At 44.7% G+C, this 17,464-nt stretch overlaps 1 protein-coding gene across 43 annotated transcripts in view; it reads right to left on the bottom strand.

Moving 5' to 3' along the window:
* Positions 1 to 17,464, bottom strand: part of SORBS1 (sorbin and SH3 domain containing 1) — a 253,422-nt gene that overhangs the window by 76,203 nt on the left and 159,755 nt on the right. For 19 of the 43 annotated variants that reach the window (XM_063628529.1, XM_063628545.1, XM_063628428.1 and 16 more), the window contains 2 exons: positions 11,892 to 12,064; positions 10,091 to 10,154 (listed from right to left, as the gene is read on the bottom strand). In XM_063628529.1, the coding sequence (XP_063484599.1) occupies positions 10,091 to 10,154; positions 11,892 to 12,064 (237 nt within the window). The other 24 variants (XM_055254448.2, XM_055254471.2, XM_055254456.2 and 21 more) reach the window with 3 other exon arrangements.

The following is a 17,464-nucleotide window of genomic DNA, read 5'->3' as shown; positions in this document are numbered from 1 at the left end:
TGACATGACAGAGCAAGGCTTTGTCTCTAAAAAAAAAAAAACAAAAAAACAAAAAACAAAAAACACTTGTTTCTTATTCAGCATTGGTAGAGAAATCTCACCCACGCCAGGCTAACACAGGGCAGGGGAGTCTCTGTGAACAAGTTTTCATTTCTCTCAAAGGGTCCACAGGTTCTGGTATGTGGATTTCAGCTCATGAACTTTCAACAAGACAAACAAGTCATACAGATTCATCTGAACAACTATAACACAGGAGAAGTTCTAGGGCTTGTGAAATCCATTATTTTAATTTTTGATGTTTGTCTTGTAAATCTAATGGAAGAATATTTTACCTCAGCTTATGAATAAAAATAATAATTGTAGCTCCCATTATTAAGTGGCTAACAATGGCTGGTAATTTACTAATGTCATCTCACTTCAACCTTGCAAAAAACTCCAAGAGGAACTTAATACCTAATTTTATAGACAAGGAAACGAAAGCCCAAGTAGGTTGAGAAGATTTGCCCTTAGCTGCAGAGTGAGACAGACAAAGCAGAAATGGATTTAAGGTCTTTCAGATTCCACTTCCCTATGTCATCTAGTAGCCCCGTGACAGAGATGCCTACTATGTTCTTTCACCCCAGTTTCATCTGCCCAATCCTGGGAAAGCTGAAAGACTGGCTATTCTATTACCACATTATTATGGAAGAGGCAGAGAAAGATGTTGTCTTGAAACTCAAGGCATGCACTGCACTGTTGGCCAGGCCAATTTCCAGCCCCTGAAGCCTTTGCCCGATTTTTGCACCCCCTTGCCCTCAGTGACGTTTAAGCAAGTTTTCTGAGTTGCCTCACATTTCTAGTTTTCCTCTTGCTGGTCTCCAGGGACAATGGATAACACTGAGTCACTCTTGCTACATCTTTTCTTTTCTTTTTTTTTTTTTTTGAGACAGAGTCTCTGTTGCCCAGGCTGGAGTGCAGTGGTGTGATCTTGGCTCACTGCAACCTTTGCCTCCCGGGTTCAAGCAGTTCTGTCGCAGCCTCCTGAGTAGCTGGGACTACAAGCGCCCGCCACCACGCCCAGCTAATTTTTGTATTTTTAGTAGAGACAGGGTTTCACCATATTTGTCAAGCTGGTCTCGAACTCCTGACTGCAGGTGATCCACCCGCATCAGCCTCCCAAAGAGCTGAGATTACAGGTGTGAGCCACCGCCCAGCCTCTACACCTTCTATTAATAGTTGCTGCTCCTTGCTGCCTTCTCCTGGGAGACTAAGTCAACACTGGGGAAGATGGATATGCGGTTAGAAATACCAAGGAATGGGAAAACAGTCTAAGGAGCATGTCTGCATTTCTCCACACTAGAGCCAGCCAAATGGGACAAGTGTGCTCAACATAGTTAAGACATGTTAAATGAAATGTTTCTCAAATTGTCTATTACCTAGCACCTGAAGCTCTGCCTTCACTATTTCTCCAAAGGCCGTTTAAAACAATGCTAGAGTGGGCTCAGCTGTGCAGAAATCTTGTGGTTTCTGCTCATGGTGGAACCACATGCTAATTGTGCTCCTCAGAGCTCCAAGCAGCAGACATCAAACCTTGGCAGCAACACTCAGACCTTCCTATGCCAGTGATTTGCAGGAAGCTGTAACACTGCATGGGATTTACACAGGGTAAACAACTCACTTAGGCCTCTGAAGGTCCTGCTGGGCTCTAATATTTACACAATGATTCTTCTCTGGGCTTTGGAAATCTGTCCTTGGTAGCTCAATTTGGGGACAGCCACTCTCCTACAACTGCCAGGAGCCACATAATTGCCTTTTCAACCACAGTGACTTTAAATGAGCTTCCAAATCACTTTTTTTTCCTGTTTTTCTTTAATTTATAAAAATCTCAAAGACAACTGAACAAAGTACTGGTTGAAAGTTGTTCTAAAAAACTGCCTAAAATCGGAGGATGGGCAAAAATCATTTGCATAACCACTTGCCTATATCAATTAAATTTCAATTTTATGCATTTCTCAGGCCTTTAAACTTGAAACAATTTTCCAAATATTAATGGCTCATTTTTGACACAATCTTTCTTCCATTGCTCAACCTAAATCCTCCTCTGGCTTTACCCCTCACACTTAGGAAGAGAAAGGATAAAAGGGTAAAGATAGTCATACATGACCCCCGTGAACAAAAATAGTAGGGGAAAAGACACAGATGTAGAGTTGGGTACTGAGTCTGGGTGGGGTGGGAAAGGAAGAACAAACAAAAGGGTAAGGACGTCAGGAAGCCCAGAGAGCTTGGGGGAAAGCATTACAAAGCTGTCTATGTTTTAGTTACAGGCCATCAAGTTCTTTAAGAGACAGGGTTTCACTTTGTTGCCCAGACTGGAGGGAGTACAGTGGTGTGATCATAGCTCACTGCAGCCTCAAAATCCTGGGCTCAAGTGATCCCCCTGCCCTGACCTCCTGAGTAGCTGGGATTACAGATGTGGCAATCAAGTTCTAAAGAATGCAAAAAAAAAAAAGACCAGGATAGGGTGTACAGTAGTTATAGAAGACATAGAGAAAAAATAGAACTCTAAAGAAGAGAATGAGGTGGAGCAAAAAATAAGTTAAAGGAGAAAGTTTGGGAGAATCATAGGGTTAGAAGAAGACTCACCGTCTTCATCTGCTATCAAACTCCTAGGCCGTGAAGGTGGAAAGGGAGTAACTGCTACCGTTTCTTAACTATCCCACAGGCCAGTCAATGGCTTTTGCACTTGCTAGGCGGAGATCTCCTGGGAAGCTCTCGTTAGGAGAGCGACTCAGCCCCTCCCCTGGGCAGTACTGGCTGGAGTCTGGGGCAGGAGGCACAGATCCTGGCCAAGCATCTTCACAATAGAATTATTTGCTTGAACTCAAGCAAAACAAAGCTATTCTTACAAATCCTGTAAGGCCAGTAGAGAATTATTTGAACTCAACTACAGCTGTGCCTGAGAAGATGAGCCTCTTTAAATCCTCGTCTTAGTGCAATCTCTTCTAGGAATGAGGAAGAAGCACTGAGACAGACAATTTTGACACCACAACCTGGGGATGCCTAGAGGTGGTGTCTTGAGTGACATCACCGAGAGGTGGCAGTGGCCACCACCAGCCTGAAGTGGTAGAAGAGGCATCGGAAAGCATGGGAAAAAAAGCTGGTCTCTGGGGCTTCACCTGGACTCACCTTCTCACTGACATGGTCCAGGAGGTCCTCACAGGCCACAGAAAGTCAGGAGAGGCCATGGACCATGAAGTAACATACCAGTTATCTGGTTTTGCTGCAAATTCTGAGCCATTATTTGAAAATATTTTCCCTCTTCTTGACATCAAATGTGCCAAGTGAGCCAACATCATTTGGGCGTGTTCAGAGTAGGGGGCACTAATTCTGTAAAATCCGCATTCTCCATTCTCATCCTATATCCATATTCCCAAAATTGCGTCTGGCCAATTTTCTTCATCTCTTTTTGGGGGCTGGGAAAGAGTGGTATTTCCCCATCCCAGTGGTTCTCAATCCTGTCTGTCAATCACTTGAGGAGTTTTTCTAACTATATATTCTTTTTTGTTTTTTTTTGAGACAGAGACTCACTCTGTCGCCCATGGTGGAGTGCAGTGGTGCAATCTTGGCTCATTGCAACCTTTGCATCCCCGATTCAAGTGATTCTCTTGCCTCAGCCTCCCAGGTAGCAGGCGCCTGCCACCATGCCCACTGGCTAATTTTTTTTGTATTTTTAGTAAAGACAGGGTTTCACTATGTTGGCCAGGTTGGTCTCGAACTCCTGACCTCAGGTGATCCACCCACCTCGACCTCCCAAAGTGCTGAAATTACAGGCATGAGCCACTGTGCTGGGTCCCTAACTATGTATTTCCAGGCACCATCTGGGAGGTACTGGCTTAGCAGACTGAGGCAGGACTGACTCAGGGGAAGCTGAATGCCTGGAGTCGGGTACCAGAGAGCCTCTGGACAAGAAGGGGACAACCAAGAACACAGAGTCAGGAAGGGGAAAGGAATCTGCAGGGCAGTATAGCAGCGTGAGTAAAAGCCTATGTTTACGGAGCCCCAAACACCTAGGTTTGAATCCTGGTTCTGCTACTTACTGTATAATCTCGCATCTATTACTTAATCTCTCTGAACCTCATACTCCTCACTGATAAAATGAAGAGTTACTTCATGGGGCTGCTGGGAGAATGAAAATGAGATAACAATAGTGATATATTCAGCACAGAACCTTGTATGTGGCGAGGGCTCAATTAATGACAGCCACATAGTCACTGAGGTGGTGGTTATGTCATTATAAGACTATTATTATTAATAGGATTACCACTCTGGGCTGCTGAGATGTTGGCCACCACACTGCTGTTCCTTAAAGCAGCAGGGGAGAAGGTGGGGGACGGCATTTCTGAAGCTGTTTCTGCACAGTTTGCCCCTCTCCCTTCTGCTAACATCTCTTCCGTCCCATAGACAGCAGTCTCCAAGATTACAAAATGATTAAAAGTGACTGCCCCTTCTTGGAATTTCCAAAGTTTTCTTTTTTAAAAAAGAACATTTTAACCCTCATTGACTGAGACATGATAACTCTATTTATAGTCTAAAAGTCTGGCCAGAAGTTTGCTTTTTCACTGTAGCTGGGGGAAAAAGGAAGGTTGCTAAGCCAGCATAAACAAACTTTCACACAGTCCCTTACTATTAAGGAGGATCAGCTTTGAGATCTTTAGAAATGTCTTTTTTATACTGTATAAACAACTAGAATTTAGACAGAGATGGCAGCCCTTAGGCTAGGCTTTGATAGGTTTATTACAAATAAGTCTAGTTCCAAATTCTGAATTAAAACCAAACAAAAAAACCCCAGCAGTAAAAACAAACTTCTCCCCAGGAGAGAGACTCTGGAATGATGGCTCAGATTTCTCAGTAACGCTGTTTCTTAATGCACATTAACATCTGTGGGTAGAGCCTCCACTTGGTGCTGATCTGTCTTGAATGCCTTTCTTTGAAAGGTATACATCTTTCCTATGTTAAGAAGGACGTGCACAGAGCGCAGGGCCGCCTATCGGGGAGCACAGGGCTGGAGCAGCACCACGGACAGGGCTGATGAGGCCCTGCTGGAGCTCACAGACAACATGAAAACCACAAATCAAGGATCAAGAAATCCAGAGACTCCCTTGAAATGGTTTAAAAAAAAAAAAAACCTCAAAACCAAAAACCCTGTGATTATTTAAAATGATCTAGCTCAAATGTTTCCTTCACTTGTAAGAAGCCCTGATCTAATTGAATACATCAGTGATCTATGCCTGGATATGTCATCTAGGCAAGAGTGGGGGCGTGAGATGGAATTTACCCTATTTTTAAAAGATCTCCAGGGAGGATGTCTTTTTAGAAACTTGTGTTAAAGTCTAATCATCTTTGCTATTAATAATTTTTTTATGTCCAACCTAATTTTTTCCTTTTTATTCTTTAAGACTATTTCTTCCTTTCGGTCTCTGAAAATAAAAAAATAGTTAAGGTTTGCTTCTAAATTATATGTGATAAGCTATCATGACATCCCTTACTGTTTATGCCTCTATGCAAAATAAATCCAGTTCCCTCATATGCTGGACTTGATGCATGCCAAAAATCAGACGTGATTGTCAGCAGGGGTTGCTAGGTGTGGTGGCTGATGACACGGGAGCTCTGGCTGTGTGGCCATGAAACTCTGTCTTTGGACCAACAGCCAAGCTGACTGTGGAAGCTGTGGGTGCTGCCTGTGGCAGGCCTAAGGCAGTCTTCCAGTCTGATGGGAGCCACTGTTCCTCTCCACAGGATTTCTTCAAGTGGGCCTTCCTTTGCCTGTGTCCGTGGGATACTGTGCCTTCTGCACGCTCTGTGCTTGTTGCCTTGAAGGAAACTCTTATCTTACGAGTTTGGCTGGGTTCGCAAGTCCAAATAAAGCACAAATCGAAAATTGCAACTAGTCAAAATTACTCTGAAAAAACTTCCTAACTCAACTCAGTGAGTTGTTTCTTCACCAATGCTTTTGTGTGGTAATCAGTACCATGAGACAGAAAGACTGCGCTCTCTACACCAAATAGACTCTTCTTGGCCTTGAGGAAGTCACTGATCAGAATTAAATTATCAGCTTTTAGTTCTGTAAGTCTGGGTTTGTTTGGTAGACCTTTCTTTTCATTCAAAATAGGCCCCAGGCATGAAATGGTTGGAAACCAATTACTGGGGCATATGAGAGACCAAAAATGGCCTATGGTATTTTAACTGTATCCAACACATCCCAGGGTGTCATCTCATATATGACTGATGAATAAGAGTTTGGTGAATGATTGAATGAATAACTTTACCAATGATAAGAAGGGCTGAGAGGGATGGTCTGCTGAGCTGATTAGAGCAGAGAAGCATCAAGATTGTGGCACTGGCATTCATCCCTAAGAAAGAACTCTGGCTCCACAGTCCAAAGCCTTCTCATCAGTGTTTTCGAGGTATTACTGAGGGCCCGCTGTGTGCCGGCAAGGTTTTCTGTGGCATTCTGGACACAAGCTCTCACAACTGCCCCCACACTGGACAGAGTAAGCTGAAGTGACCTTGCTGAACTCTCTGCCAGATGGGAACTTCTGAGGACGGGGTACATGTCCTATTCATGGCATTACTTTCAACGACAGTGCCTGGCACACAGCAACTGTTCAATACTACTTGAATGAAGTTCAGAGCACTCAACATCTCATCCTAGAACAGTATTTAACAAAACTTCCTCCTCCATACTGTATCTATTCACCCTCTTCTGGATTACTCATCCAAAGATCAGATAATCCCTGCTATTAGGATAATTCTCAAGATGTTGTCCCTAACTCACATTTTAGAAACTTCCTTGACACTTAGACTTTTTCCCCAGAAATAATATTTCTTAGACACAAATGTGGCTGTCTTCCCCAGCAGGTACAAATTCCTATCCAGCTATTTCATTAAACGTTTTCCAGCTTAGCTAAAACTCTTATTTTCAAGAAATGTCATCCCCCACTATGACTGAATCTTATACCTGGATACCTCTTCAGGAATTCCCTACCAAAGAGAGATACCCTGAGGGCCGAGGAAAAGAGTTAGTTGCAGGCATGAGAACCGGGTAATTTTCCTGTTGATGGTTGCAGATCCACCTCCTGCCCACCCACTATAATGACTCAGCTTCCCTGAGTCACTGCTCAACCACCAGCATCAGGTGACCACCTCAGGTACAAAGCCTTGGGTAGTTGGGTAAAAGAGCCCCACATGTTCAAAGCATTATAACTAAGCTAACACTGGCTACCCTGTTAATCATGCAAACCCTAGGGGAATAGGACTAAAATACCATCTGGATAGACTCCCGTGATACAGTCAGCAAGGAGTGAGACACCACCACAAAACACAAGGTTAGAGGGAAGCAAATGATGGAAACAGCCCTTAGCCACCAGGAAAAACCCCAAGGTAAAAAAGAAAGTAGCAGCACCAGTACAAAGAGAGGCACACAATTTTCCTTTAATTACCTTCAGATTTAGGACTAGGAGTAGATGCAGGAAACTGGTAGGTGGGAGTGTAAGGATTGTCCTCTGTAGCAGAGAAAAGCAGTGGATTTTGAAACTATCCACCAGGAAGTAGAGGAAGTGACAAATCCCAATTGACTCTTTCGAATGACTGATTACCTATTTTAGTGTTATTAAAGCACACGGGCATCACACTTAAAAACAGATTAATGAATTAGAAAGGATTTAGTTATTTTAACATACCACATCATGCAAATGAGTGAAATAAAATTTTCACCAGCCAAAAATGACTATGAAAATAAAATCTAAAAGCCCAAATCTTATGCCTACAATGGAACTATAAGAATTAATTTAAAGCTCGGACAACAGATATGCTGTCTAAGATTATGGTACCTTCGGAAGTTTGCTGGATTTCAGGAAGTTCAGGGAATTTGTACGTAGGGAAATAAGGGTTTTCTTCAGGAGTGTCTAGACAGAGGAGCAGGTTTGGGAGAGAGAATAGAGGAAGACACAAATGGAGAGAATAAACGAGTAGGAATCCACATACAATTTAGGCTCCTTGAACTCTGGAACATACTAAGCTTCACTAGTGATATGAAAGAAATTCAAACTGCTTTTAAAAATCCAGTCCTTTTGCCTGAATTACCAAGACACATCGAAAGAGACAATACCATTACTCTTCTTGGACAAAGAATTGCCATGAACAGGCTCCAATGGGCAAGAAACATTTAACATAAAGCATCAGGTTTTTACTTTTGATAGGCAAGAAATATTAAGTATGGTAATAAATAGTATGTAATAAACATGCTATCCTAACATGATTTCTTTAAATCAAAGCTTGTGTTGTGGACATTCAGCAAACAAGTAGATCATTAATTTTTCAAATACCTCTGCCTACCATTAAGGCAGGTAGTTTTGTTTAGCACCTACAATTTAGATTAAGAACTATAACATGAGAAGACCAAAGCTGCCTGTGGGGCAAAATTACATATTTTGCACATTTACATGCATTAATGTCTCTGCAATTAGGCTTCCAAAGCTGGGTCTAAAGGTGAGAGAGTCACAGATTGCAAGACGAAATGGGCAGTGACTTCAGGAAGTGATGAGTGGAGCTGACCCCATCTGATCACAGAAATCCAAGCATTTAGTTTCACCACTGTGACCACGCTCATCCACCCAACCACAGTGGATTTACTCTTCATTGGAAATGCTAAACGCCTCAATATTTACAGCACTTCGATATTTAGAAACAGTTTGAACAGGGGCACACCCAGGTTCACTTTGAACCCAGCAGGAGTTAATTAACAGTGATGTTAGCTGGCATCCGCAGCTCATCAGAGAGATTGGGCTTAGGTGGGAACACTGACCAGAACACTCTCTCTTTGCCTTTGTGTGTCATCCATGCCAGGCAGCCAGACTGGATTTGGGTAAGGGGAAGGGCAGGATGCTCTGCCTGTGGGAGAAGTGGTACCCTTCCCACGGTGCAGCTACATCCTGCCTATCAGCTGACTGGCAGCACAGGCAGTGATGGGAGCCAGTGGGGGTCATGTCCTGCCCAAGCACTGGCCTGCGGTTCTCCATGCTGGGTCACCTGCTGATAGCCCAGCTGGCATCTGACTTGGAAGCGCTGCTCTTTCAGCTTGAGCGGGCTCTGGTGTGTCAGCTCCTGACTGACTCTCAGGGCTACCTGCCAAGGGCTGGCTCTCAGCTGGGGAAGATTATTTTTCATATTAACACAGCCTGAGAGGCGTACTATGCATTCTACTTCACAAGGCCAAATGTGTTCTCCTTTAGACCCTGTGACATTCTCCAGAGGAAGGGAAGCAGAACAAACACAGAAAGGTACATGATTGGTCCAAGGTTACCCGAGTGCTTGGGGGACTCAATCCAGGTGAGAGCCTTTTTTTTTTTTTTTTTTTTTTTGAGACAGAGTTTCACTCGTCGCCCCAGCTGGAGTGCAATGGCGCGATCTTGGCTCACCGCAACCTCCGCCTCCCGAGTTCAAGTGATTCTCCTGTCTCAGCCTCCAAGTAGCTGGGATTACAGGCATGTGCCACCACGCCCGGGTAATTTTGTATTTTTAGTAGAGATGGGGTTTCTCCACGTTGGTCAGGCTGGTCTCAAACTCCTAACCTCAGGTGATCCACCCGCCTCAGCCTCCCAAAGTGCTGGGATTACAGGCTTGAGCAACCACGCCCGGCCAGAGAACAGTGTTCTTAATTCCCAGTTCAGTGCATTCTCAACTCACTCTGCCCACAAGGCAGTCATGGGCTGACACAGGGAGATGTACCTAAAGCTGGAAGCAGGTGGGTGACGGAGCTGCTCACATCCCAGGCAGACAGATGCTGGAGCACAGGCAGAGTGCTGGGCTCAGCCTGCTGCATTCCACATCTGGGAGGAAGGATTTGAGAGCAGATCTCAAATTCCACCTCTGAGGCAGGCACTCAAGTGCTTCCTCCCTCCTGAAGGTGCATGGCTGGGCTCAGGCAGACGAGTACCTAATGAGGTCCAACTGCAGGACCCAGTCTTCTGGCATCCTAGCAAAGTGAGTTCAGGCCCACAAAACGTGTATTGGCACATAGCACAGCATAGCTTCTACAAATGAAAATCAGTACCTCTGTTTAGTTTGTGGATCTGTTTAAACATAGTCTTGTACCAGTCTTTTGATCTCTCAGTGTTCTGTAGAAAAACAAAGGCAAAGAGCAAAATTAAATGAATATCTTGACACATTTCAGACCTCCTATGATTTCAAAATCAAAATGGAAAGTAACAATATCTGAATTCAAAACTCAGCCACATTTATCTTTTTTAAAAAGGCAAAACTTTTTAGAAAGAGAAAAACCAAGGGTCCCAAACCTCAATCTACAGGGTAATATTTGGCTGAAAGGATACAGATTTTGAAAACAGTGGATGAGGATACACTTGAAAGGTATCCATTTTTAAATTTTTAAAATTTCACTTTTAGATAGAATCTCTCCGTATACAGACTGTGCCAAACTGAAGGAAAGTCTCCTAGAAATATAAGAGACAAAGGATATTTGCTTATCATGCTGTGCCCCCAACCATTCTAGATTATTCAACAGCAATGTATCCGAGTCACCTTGCATAGGGCCAGATTTAGAATGCATACATTAAAACATAACTCATTATAGCATCCACTGCCAGAGTTTTCACCCTAACCACAAAGCTGGAGTGGTTGGGCCTTTTTTTAAATAAAAATAAAACAAGGAAGGTGACAGGTGGCTAGATATTTTCACTCCCACTTTACAGAAGAGGAAATGAGATACAGAATGACAAAGCGAACTGCCCAAAGTCACAGAGCTGATGAGAAGGCGAGTGGAAGGGCCATCCAACGCGATGGTTAGGGGTAAGGGTTTGGGAGTCAGACAGACCATTCTGTCACCCACAAGCTGTGCAATCTTGGATGAGTAACAAATCCCTCCGAGTCCCCGTTTCCTCATCTATAAGATGGAAATGATATTAGTATCCATTACTGACTTGGATGAGTGGTGCTTAAATGAGATAATGTACTCAGCAAATGGTAGCTGTGATTTCTCTTAGGAATAACTCTCCTTCTATATTACTACTTAGGACCAGAGAAGAGTTATTTTGAGGCTTAGTCCACTGTGGTTTCTACTGGCCTCTTCCAAAAGGACACATTTGTTAAGTGGAAATCACAGTGGAACATATTGCAGGCAATGGTCTAGTAGACACATGGAAAAGAACGGAATTCACCCTAATCCAGTTCCAAAAGTCGCCCAGCTTTATGTTAAATGTTTCTTGCCCATTGGAGCCTGTTCCCTGGAATTCCTTAGGGCCTGCAGGACTGGCAGGCCTGTGCTGCCGGGGAGAGCTGGGTCAAGGATGCCATGAGACCTGCCCTGTCCTGGAGGCTTGGCTGGCGGAATCCATTCTGAGGTTCCCTTAGTGTTCCCTACTCACTTTGGATGACACGTGATCTCCTATCCAGGGAGATCTTCTTCCTGAACCTGTCAACAGGGACCTTGGGCCTCACACTCTCCCCAGGATTCTCTTACCCTGGACCAGGAATTTCTCAACATGCTCCACACAGAACAATAATGAAGGAAGACTGCCCATGACATTGTCCCTAGAACACTCACACACTCAAAGCCTCTGAAAAGTTCTACAGCAGAGAAATCTCTCTGACTTGGTCCCACCCAGCTTTTCCTCACATTTACTTGACCACGAAACCCTTTATTCATAGGACTTAAAACATCCAACACCCACTTTGCAAAAGGCTATCACACACCAAATCTGGAGCACAGCTTCTGGGGGCTCTGGCACTCATGGGGCTTACAGAGACGACGGTGTGATGGGGTTCACATGTACTCAGAGTGTACACTTGTCATAGCTTAAGATGAAGCCTAAGAAGGACCTCTAAGTCAATATACATACCCGGAGTGGGATGCCCACTTCATCCATGGAAACATCGCTTAGGTCCTGAGTGCTCTTCACCACCCGCCTACTGTCATCCTTTGCTCTTTTTTCAGCAGCCTTGCCAGGTGAGGTAGATTTTTCCTGGGTTGGTGCTGAGTCCTGCTCTCCCACTCTTCTTTCTGAGACAGGATCTGGAAATGAAAAGCAATTGTTAGCTGAAGCTCTTTTGATAGCTGCAAAACAGAACACTCCTGAACAGGCTAGCTGGGAGGAAGCATGTCTGCTAATTCTCAACTGGAATTAGTTCTGCTTAGAGCAGAGGTCAGCAAACTTTGGCCCATCGGCTGGTTTTACTGGAACACAACCATGCTGATTCCTTTACATATTATTTATGGGTGCTTTTGCACTACTATGGCCGAGTTGAGTAGCTGTGACGGAAACCATATGGCCTGCAAAGTCTAAAATATTTATCATCTGGTCCTTAAAAAAAAAAAAAAAAAGGCTTGCCAACAGTGTGATCAGAGCTTTGCAGAGGTATGCACATCATGCTCTGGTCAACTGAGTAGTTCTGATTGTTCTAGAAATTAAGGAACAGGTAGAACCATAGGACGGGGCTAAACATTACTTGAAAGTTTTTGATTCCTCTTGAGGAAGTCACTTAACTTTTCCATGCCTCAGTTTTCCCATCCAAAAACAGGGATAACAGTTCTATTGGCAAGCTCACAGCAATGTGGTGAGAAGACTTATCAGGATAACTTATGCCAAAGTATTCAGGAAGCTGTACATTGCTAAGTGTACATTATAGATTATTTTTGTTCAAGATTGGAAGATATAGAGCACTAATAAAGATACCAGATATGACCTAAGATTATAAAATTACTTAATAGAATCTGGCTTCCAAGCTATGACATTTATTTATTGGGCAGACATTGCGCTCTACCTTGTGGACATGAAGGTGAGCATTCCAGAATCTTAGCCTTCAGGGAGCTTACAGTCTAGTGGGCAGAAAAACCAAGTGAGCCAGCAATGAGAATGCAGGGTGACAAGGGCCGCCAATCAGACTCACAGGAAGTGAAGGGTGCTCCAGAGGAACAGCTTAAATAAATGCTTGGGGACCTCTGGACTACTGAGCTAATTATGTGCCAAGCAATGCACTAAACTCTTCATATACATTCTCTTATTTTATCCTGCCAAAGATCTATGAGGAAGAAACTATTATCGCCTTTCTTTTTTTTTAATAGTTAAAGGATCAATACACAGAGAAGTTAAAGTACCCTGCCTGGGGCCACACAACCAGCTCATAGCCAAGCTGTGATGTGGCCTAATGTCCACCCGACTCTAGCAGTCCTCTCTGAACCACATCCTGCCTTGCCTCTTTCAAAGATGGTACCAAGGTTTCAAGTCTGGAAGCCTGGCCTAAGCCAAATGGAGAAGTTAGAATTGGGTTAGGAAAGGGAGGGAGAAATGGCTTCTTCCATTTGGACTACGGTAACTTTGAGAAGACAGCAAGATACTCAAGTAGGAATGCCCTAGAGACCCCTACAGGAAATATGGAGGGGCCCAGGTGAGACACCCTGACAGGAGTGCAACTTTGGAGGCATCAGCCCAAAAGTGATGGCTGACACCAGGGAGATGGCAGAGCTCAGTGGTGGACAGAAGCAAGGCCAGAGGAAAGAGCTAAAGTCATGCATGGAAGGACGCCACAGTTATAGCTGCAAGGCAAAAGAATCCCCAAAGGGATGCAAAGTCATCTGAGGGACAGGGGATGAACCAGAAAAGTACACAAGGTGCCACTGAACCAGGGAAGACAGAACTCCAAGAAGTGGGTGGTTAAATGTCTCAAAAAAAAAAAAAAAAAAAAAACCCAGAAATTGAAGCAGAAGAGGAGGCGGCATTAGATTAGGCAAGAAAGAAGTCACAGGAACACTCTGAGGGAGCAACTTCAGGAGGGCAGTGGGGGTGGGTGCCAGATTGCACAGAGGGTTGAAGGTGTAAGCAGGAAGTTGGGGGAGTGAGTGGGGAGTTCAGCACAGAGGAAGGAATGTGCTAGATGGTAATTCAAGAGGCCAAAAGATTAGGGGCAAAAAGGTTTAAGCCAGCTGGGTGCCGTGGCTCATGCCTCTCAACATATCAGGAGGCTGAGGCAGGAGGATTGCTTGAACCTAGGAGTTCAAGACCAGCCTGTGCAACATAGCGAGACCCCCATCGCTACAAAAAAATTAAAAAATTAGCCAGGCACATGCCTGTTGTTCCAGCTCTTGGGAGGCTGAGTTGGGAGGATCTCCTGAGCCTGGGAGTTCGAAGCTGCAGTAAGCCATGATCATGCCACTATATTCCAGTCTCAGCAGTAACGCAAGACTCTGTCCCAAAAAAAAAAAAAGTTTAGGCCAAGGGAGCCTAAAATCCTATCAGTGAGAGTGAGGCCCATGAGGTAAGGATGAAGGGCATCAAGATGTGCTGTGGCAATTAGTAAGTGCTCAGTTAAAACCTGCTTATTGATTGACTGCAGACAGGTTCTCGTCTTTGAGAAAGCAAAAGGTGCAGACTGCTGGCTGGGGGACTACACTTGCGTGAAAAGGAAGAATGTGAGGACACATGCAAAGTTGTGAAAAAGTCAGAGATGTCTGTGAGTGGAGGAGATGCTGTAGAAGTGGGAGAAACTGACTTCAGCATGCTCAGGTTTTACAACTTTCAGTCTCCTCCATGGGGTCATGACTGCCCACATCCAAATGATTTCTAAGCTTAGCAAGTGCTTCAGAAGGCCTGATCCCTGGCATCATCACTGTCAATGTCAAAGGATGTTAAGACCAGATTGGCTTTATGGAATGAGTTCTCATGCTCCCAGAAAATTCCAACACGAGGCCAAGGATTTGGCAGAAAGCCTGGAAGTGTAGAGGGATTTCGAGTTACCTAAGTCTACCCTTAATGTGGCTCTGCTGAGCATTCTCCTCCCACCTGGAAAGGCCTTCTGTTGAATGTGAGCAGAAAGGAGCAGATGAGGCTGAGTTCAAGCTCAGTCTTACATGGTGCTTTAAGATCATGGTGAGGATCACAGACATGCCATACTCAGGGTCAAGGCAGGTGACTCTAACAACAATCACACCTGACTGCAAAAATCAGGCTGATAGTCCATGGATTTCTCCTAAAGCTGTCAATGTCCTTTTGATCTACAAAATGTAGCCCTGAATTGTTTTACTTGAAAGCTTGTGGTCATGTGACTCATCATTGAGTGGATTTCAATATACAGAGAGCCCCTGAAGAAAAAGTGTCACATTATATAATGAAAACCCAAAGTGACACTTAACTGTACCATGCAGGTGACAGGGCCAGGTGTTGACATCCGTATTACAATAAGGGCTTGCTATTTTCTCAGTAGGAAAATGCTGATCCTTCACATGACATCCTGGGGGCATTTCCTTCTAGTCTTTTTTTTTTTTTTTTTTTTTCAATTACACAGGGTCTTGTTCTCTTACCCAGGCCAAAGTGCAATGGCATGATCATGGCTCACTGCAGCCTTGACCTCCCTGAGCTCAGGTGATCCTCCCACCTTTGCCTCCCAAGTAGCTGGGACTACAGGTGTGCGCCACCACACCTGGCTAGTTTTTTTGTATTTCTGTGGAAATGGGGTTTTGCCATATTGCCCAGGCTGGTCTCAAACTCCTGGGCTCAAAGAATCTGCCCACCTCTGCCTCCCAACTGCTTGCCTCTGCCTCCTAAAGTGTTGGGATTACAGGTGTGAGTCACTGCACCTGGCCCCAGCTAATTTTTTGTAATTTTTTTTTTATAGAGACGGGGTTTCACCATGTTGTCCAGGCTGGTCTCAAAGTCCTGAGCTCAAGCAATCTGCCCGTCTTGGCCTTCCAAAATGTTGGGATTACAAGTGTGAGCCACTGCAAATCTAGCCTCCTTCTAGTTTTACACTGTGCTTTAAAAGGGAAGGTTCTGGGCCACCAAATAAATGACAATATTGACAACCTCAGATGGGGCGTCTGTTTGCAGGAGGTGGGATAGTTTCCCTTTTCTTCATACTGAGAGCTGCTGATTGAGGATTATAGCAATGCTCACACTTCTCTGCAGAAGAACGATGGCCTCTCTACACCGTATGCCAGCCTCTCTCCCAGCCCTTATCTTATTATCCCATCTGTCTCCCCAAGGGGACTGAGAGGTACCTGAGAACACCATGTAGGCTTCATTCCCAGATGACTCTCCCTGAACATCAAGCCTCATGGAGACTCAACAAAAATCTGCTACAGAGAGGGAGGCTGGCAGCCCTGGAGTCCCGTCCCCATAGGTCATGGCTAAGCCTTACTTGCTCTAAGAGACTAGAGAGTGCCAACCCAGCCAGCCCTCTCTGTTTCAGGAGCTCCTGAACAAAGCGGTACTACTTCTTTTAAAGCATAAACTAATATTTAGTGAGCACCTACTTTGGGCCCCACTCTATCAAACATCATCAGCAGATCTGTCCCAAAACTCAGGGAAAGCGATAGCATCAGTCTTATTTTAGAGCCAAGGAATAAGCCTGAGCTGCCAGCACGGTGGAGCCACCCTTACTTTTTTTTTTTTTTTTTTTGAGACAGAATCTTACTCTGTCACCAGGCTGGAGTGCAGTGGCACGATCTTGGCTCACTGCAACCTCTGCCTCCCGGTTTCAAGCGATTCTCCTGCTTCAGCCTCCCAAGTAGCTGGGACTACAGGTGCGTGCAACCATGTCCAGCTAATTTTTGTATTTTTAGTAGAGACGGGTTTTTACCATGTTGGCCAGGATGGTCTCCATCTCTTGACCTTGTGATCCACCCGCCTTGGCCTCTCTAAGTGCTGGGATTACAGGCATGAGCCACTGCGTCTGGCCCACCCTCGCATTTTTACATGTCTTTTCTCAATGCACAAAACATCCTCCCCATTCCTGTCACAATAACACCTCCTCCAGGCTGAGGCAAGGATTACCACCCTTGTTTCCCATATGAGGAAACTGGCTTAGAGGGATGAAGTCACTCACACAGAAACACACAGCTCCAAGAATAAGGAGCTAGGACCAAACTCTGCATCTCCTAACGTGTGGCTAGAGGCCTTTTTCATCTATTCTACCCTTCTTTCAAATTCCCACCCACAGGAAGGAGCCCACAGGAGCCACCTTTTTTTTTTTCAGAGCCACCACTCTTAGCAACCTCGGCTGGGGCCAGGGAATGAGGTGGGCTGGAGAGTGGCAGCTGGAAGAGGGACAGCCAAGGACACCTTGAGGTCAACCACAGCCTGTCTTGGTCTCAGAGCCAAGTCCTGATAAGGCTGAGAGGGTGTGAGAACCCCATGTCCTCCCCACCCAGGCTCGCCACCAATCACAGAACAGCAGTGGCATGAAGTTGCACAGAAATCATGTAGCAGCTGTTCAGAAAGCAGTGGCTTTTGTTGTCCACCAATCAGTGATTCTTAACCCTGAAATTCATGAGTGTGTGCAAATCCATAGAAATTTTGTGCACATGTTTACACGTGTGTGGCTTTTATTTTTTTTTTTTTTAGAATCAATCTATTGCCTTCAATAGCTTCTCTCAAGGAGTCCATTAACAAAGAAAAGTTACACACTGTTGCACCACACT

The sequence above is a fragment of the Symphalangus syndactylus genome, chromosome 2 (genome assembly GCF_028878055.3).
Source record: "Symphalangus syndactylus isolate Jambi chromosome 2, NHGRI_mSymSyn1-v2.1_pri, whole genome shotgun sequence".
Taxonomy (NCBI): domain Eukaryota; kingdom Metazoa; phylum Chordata; class Mammalia; order Primates; family Hylobatidae; genus Symphalangus; species Symphalangus syndactylus.
Note: the sequence above shows the minus strand (reverse complement) of the source record. Positions and strands in the feature narration are given on the sequence as shown.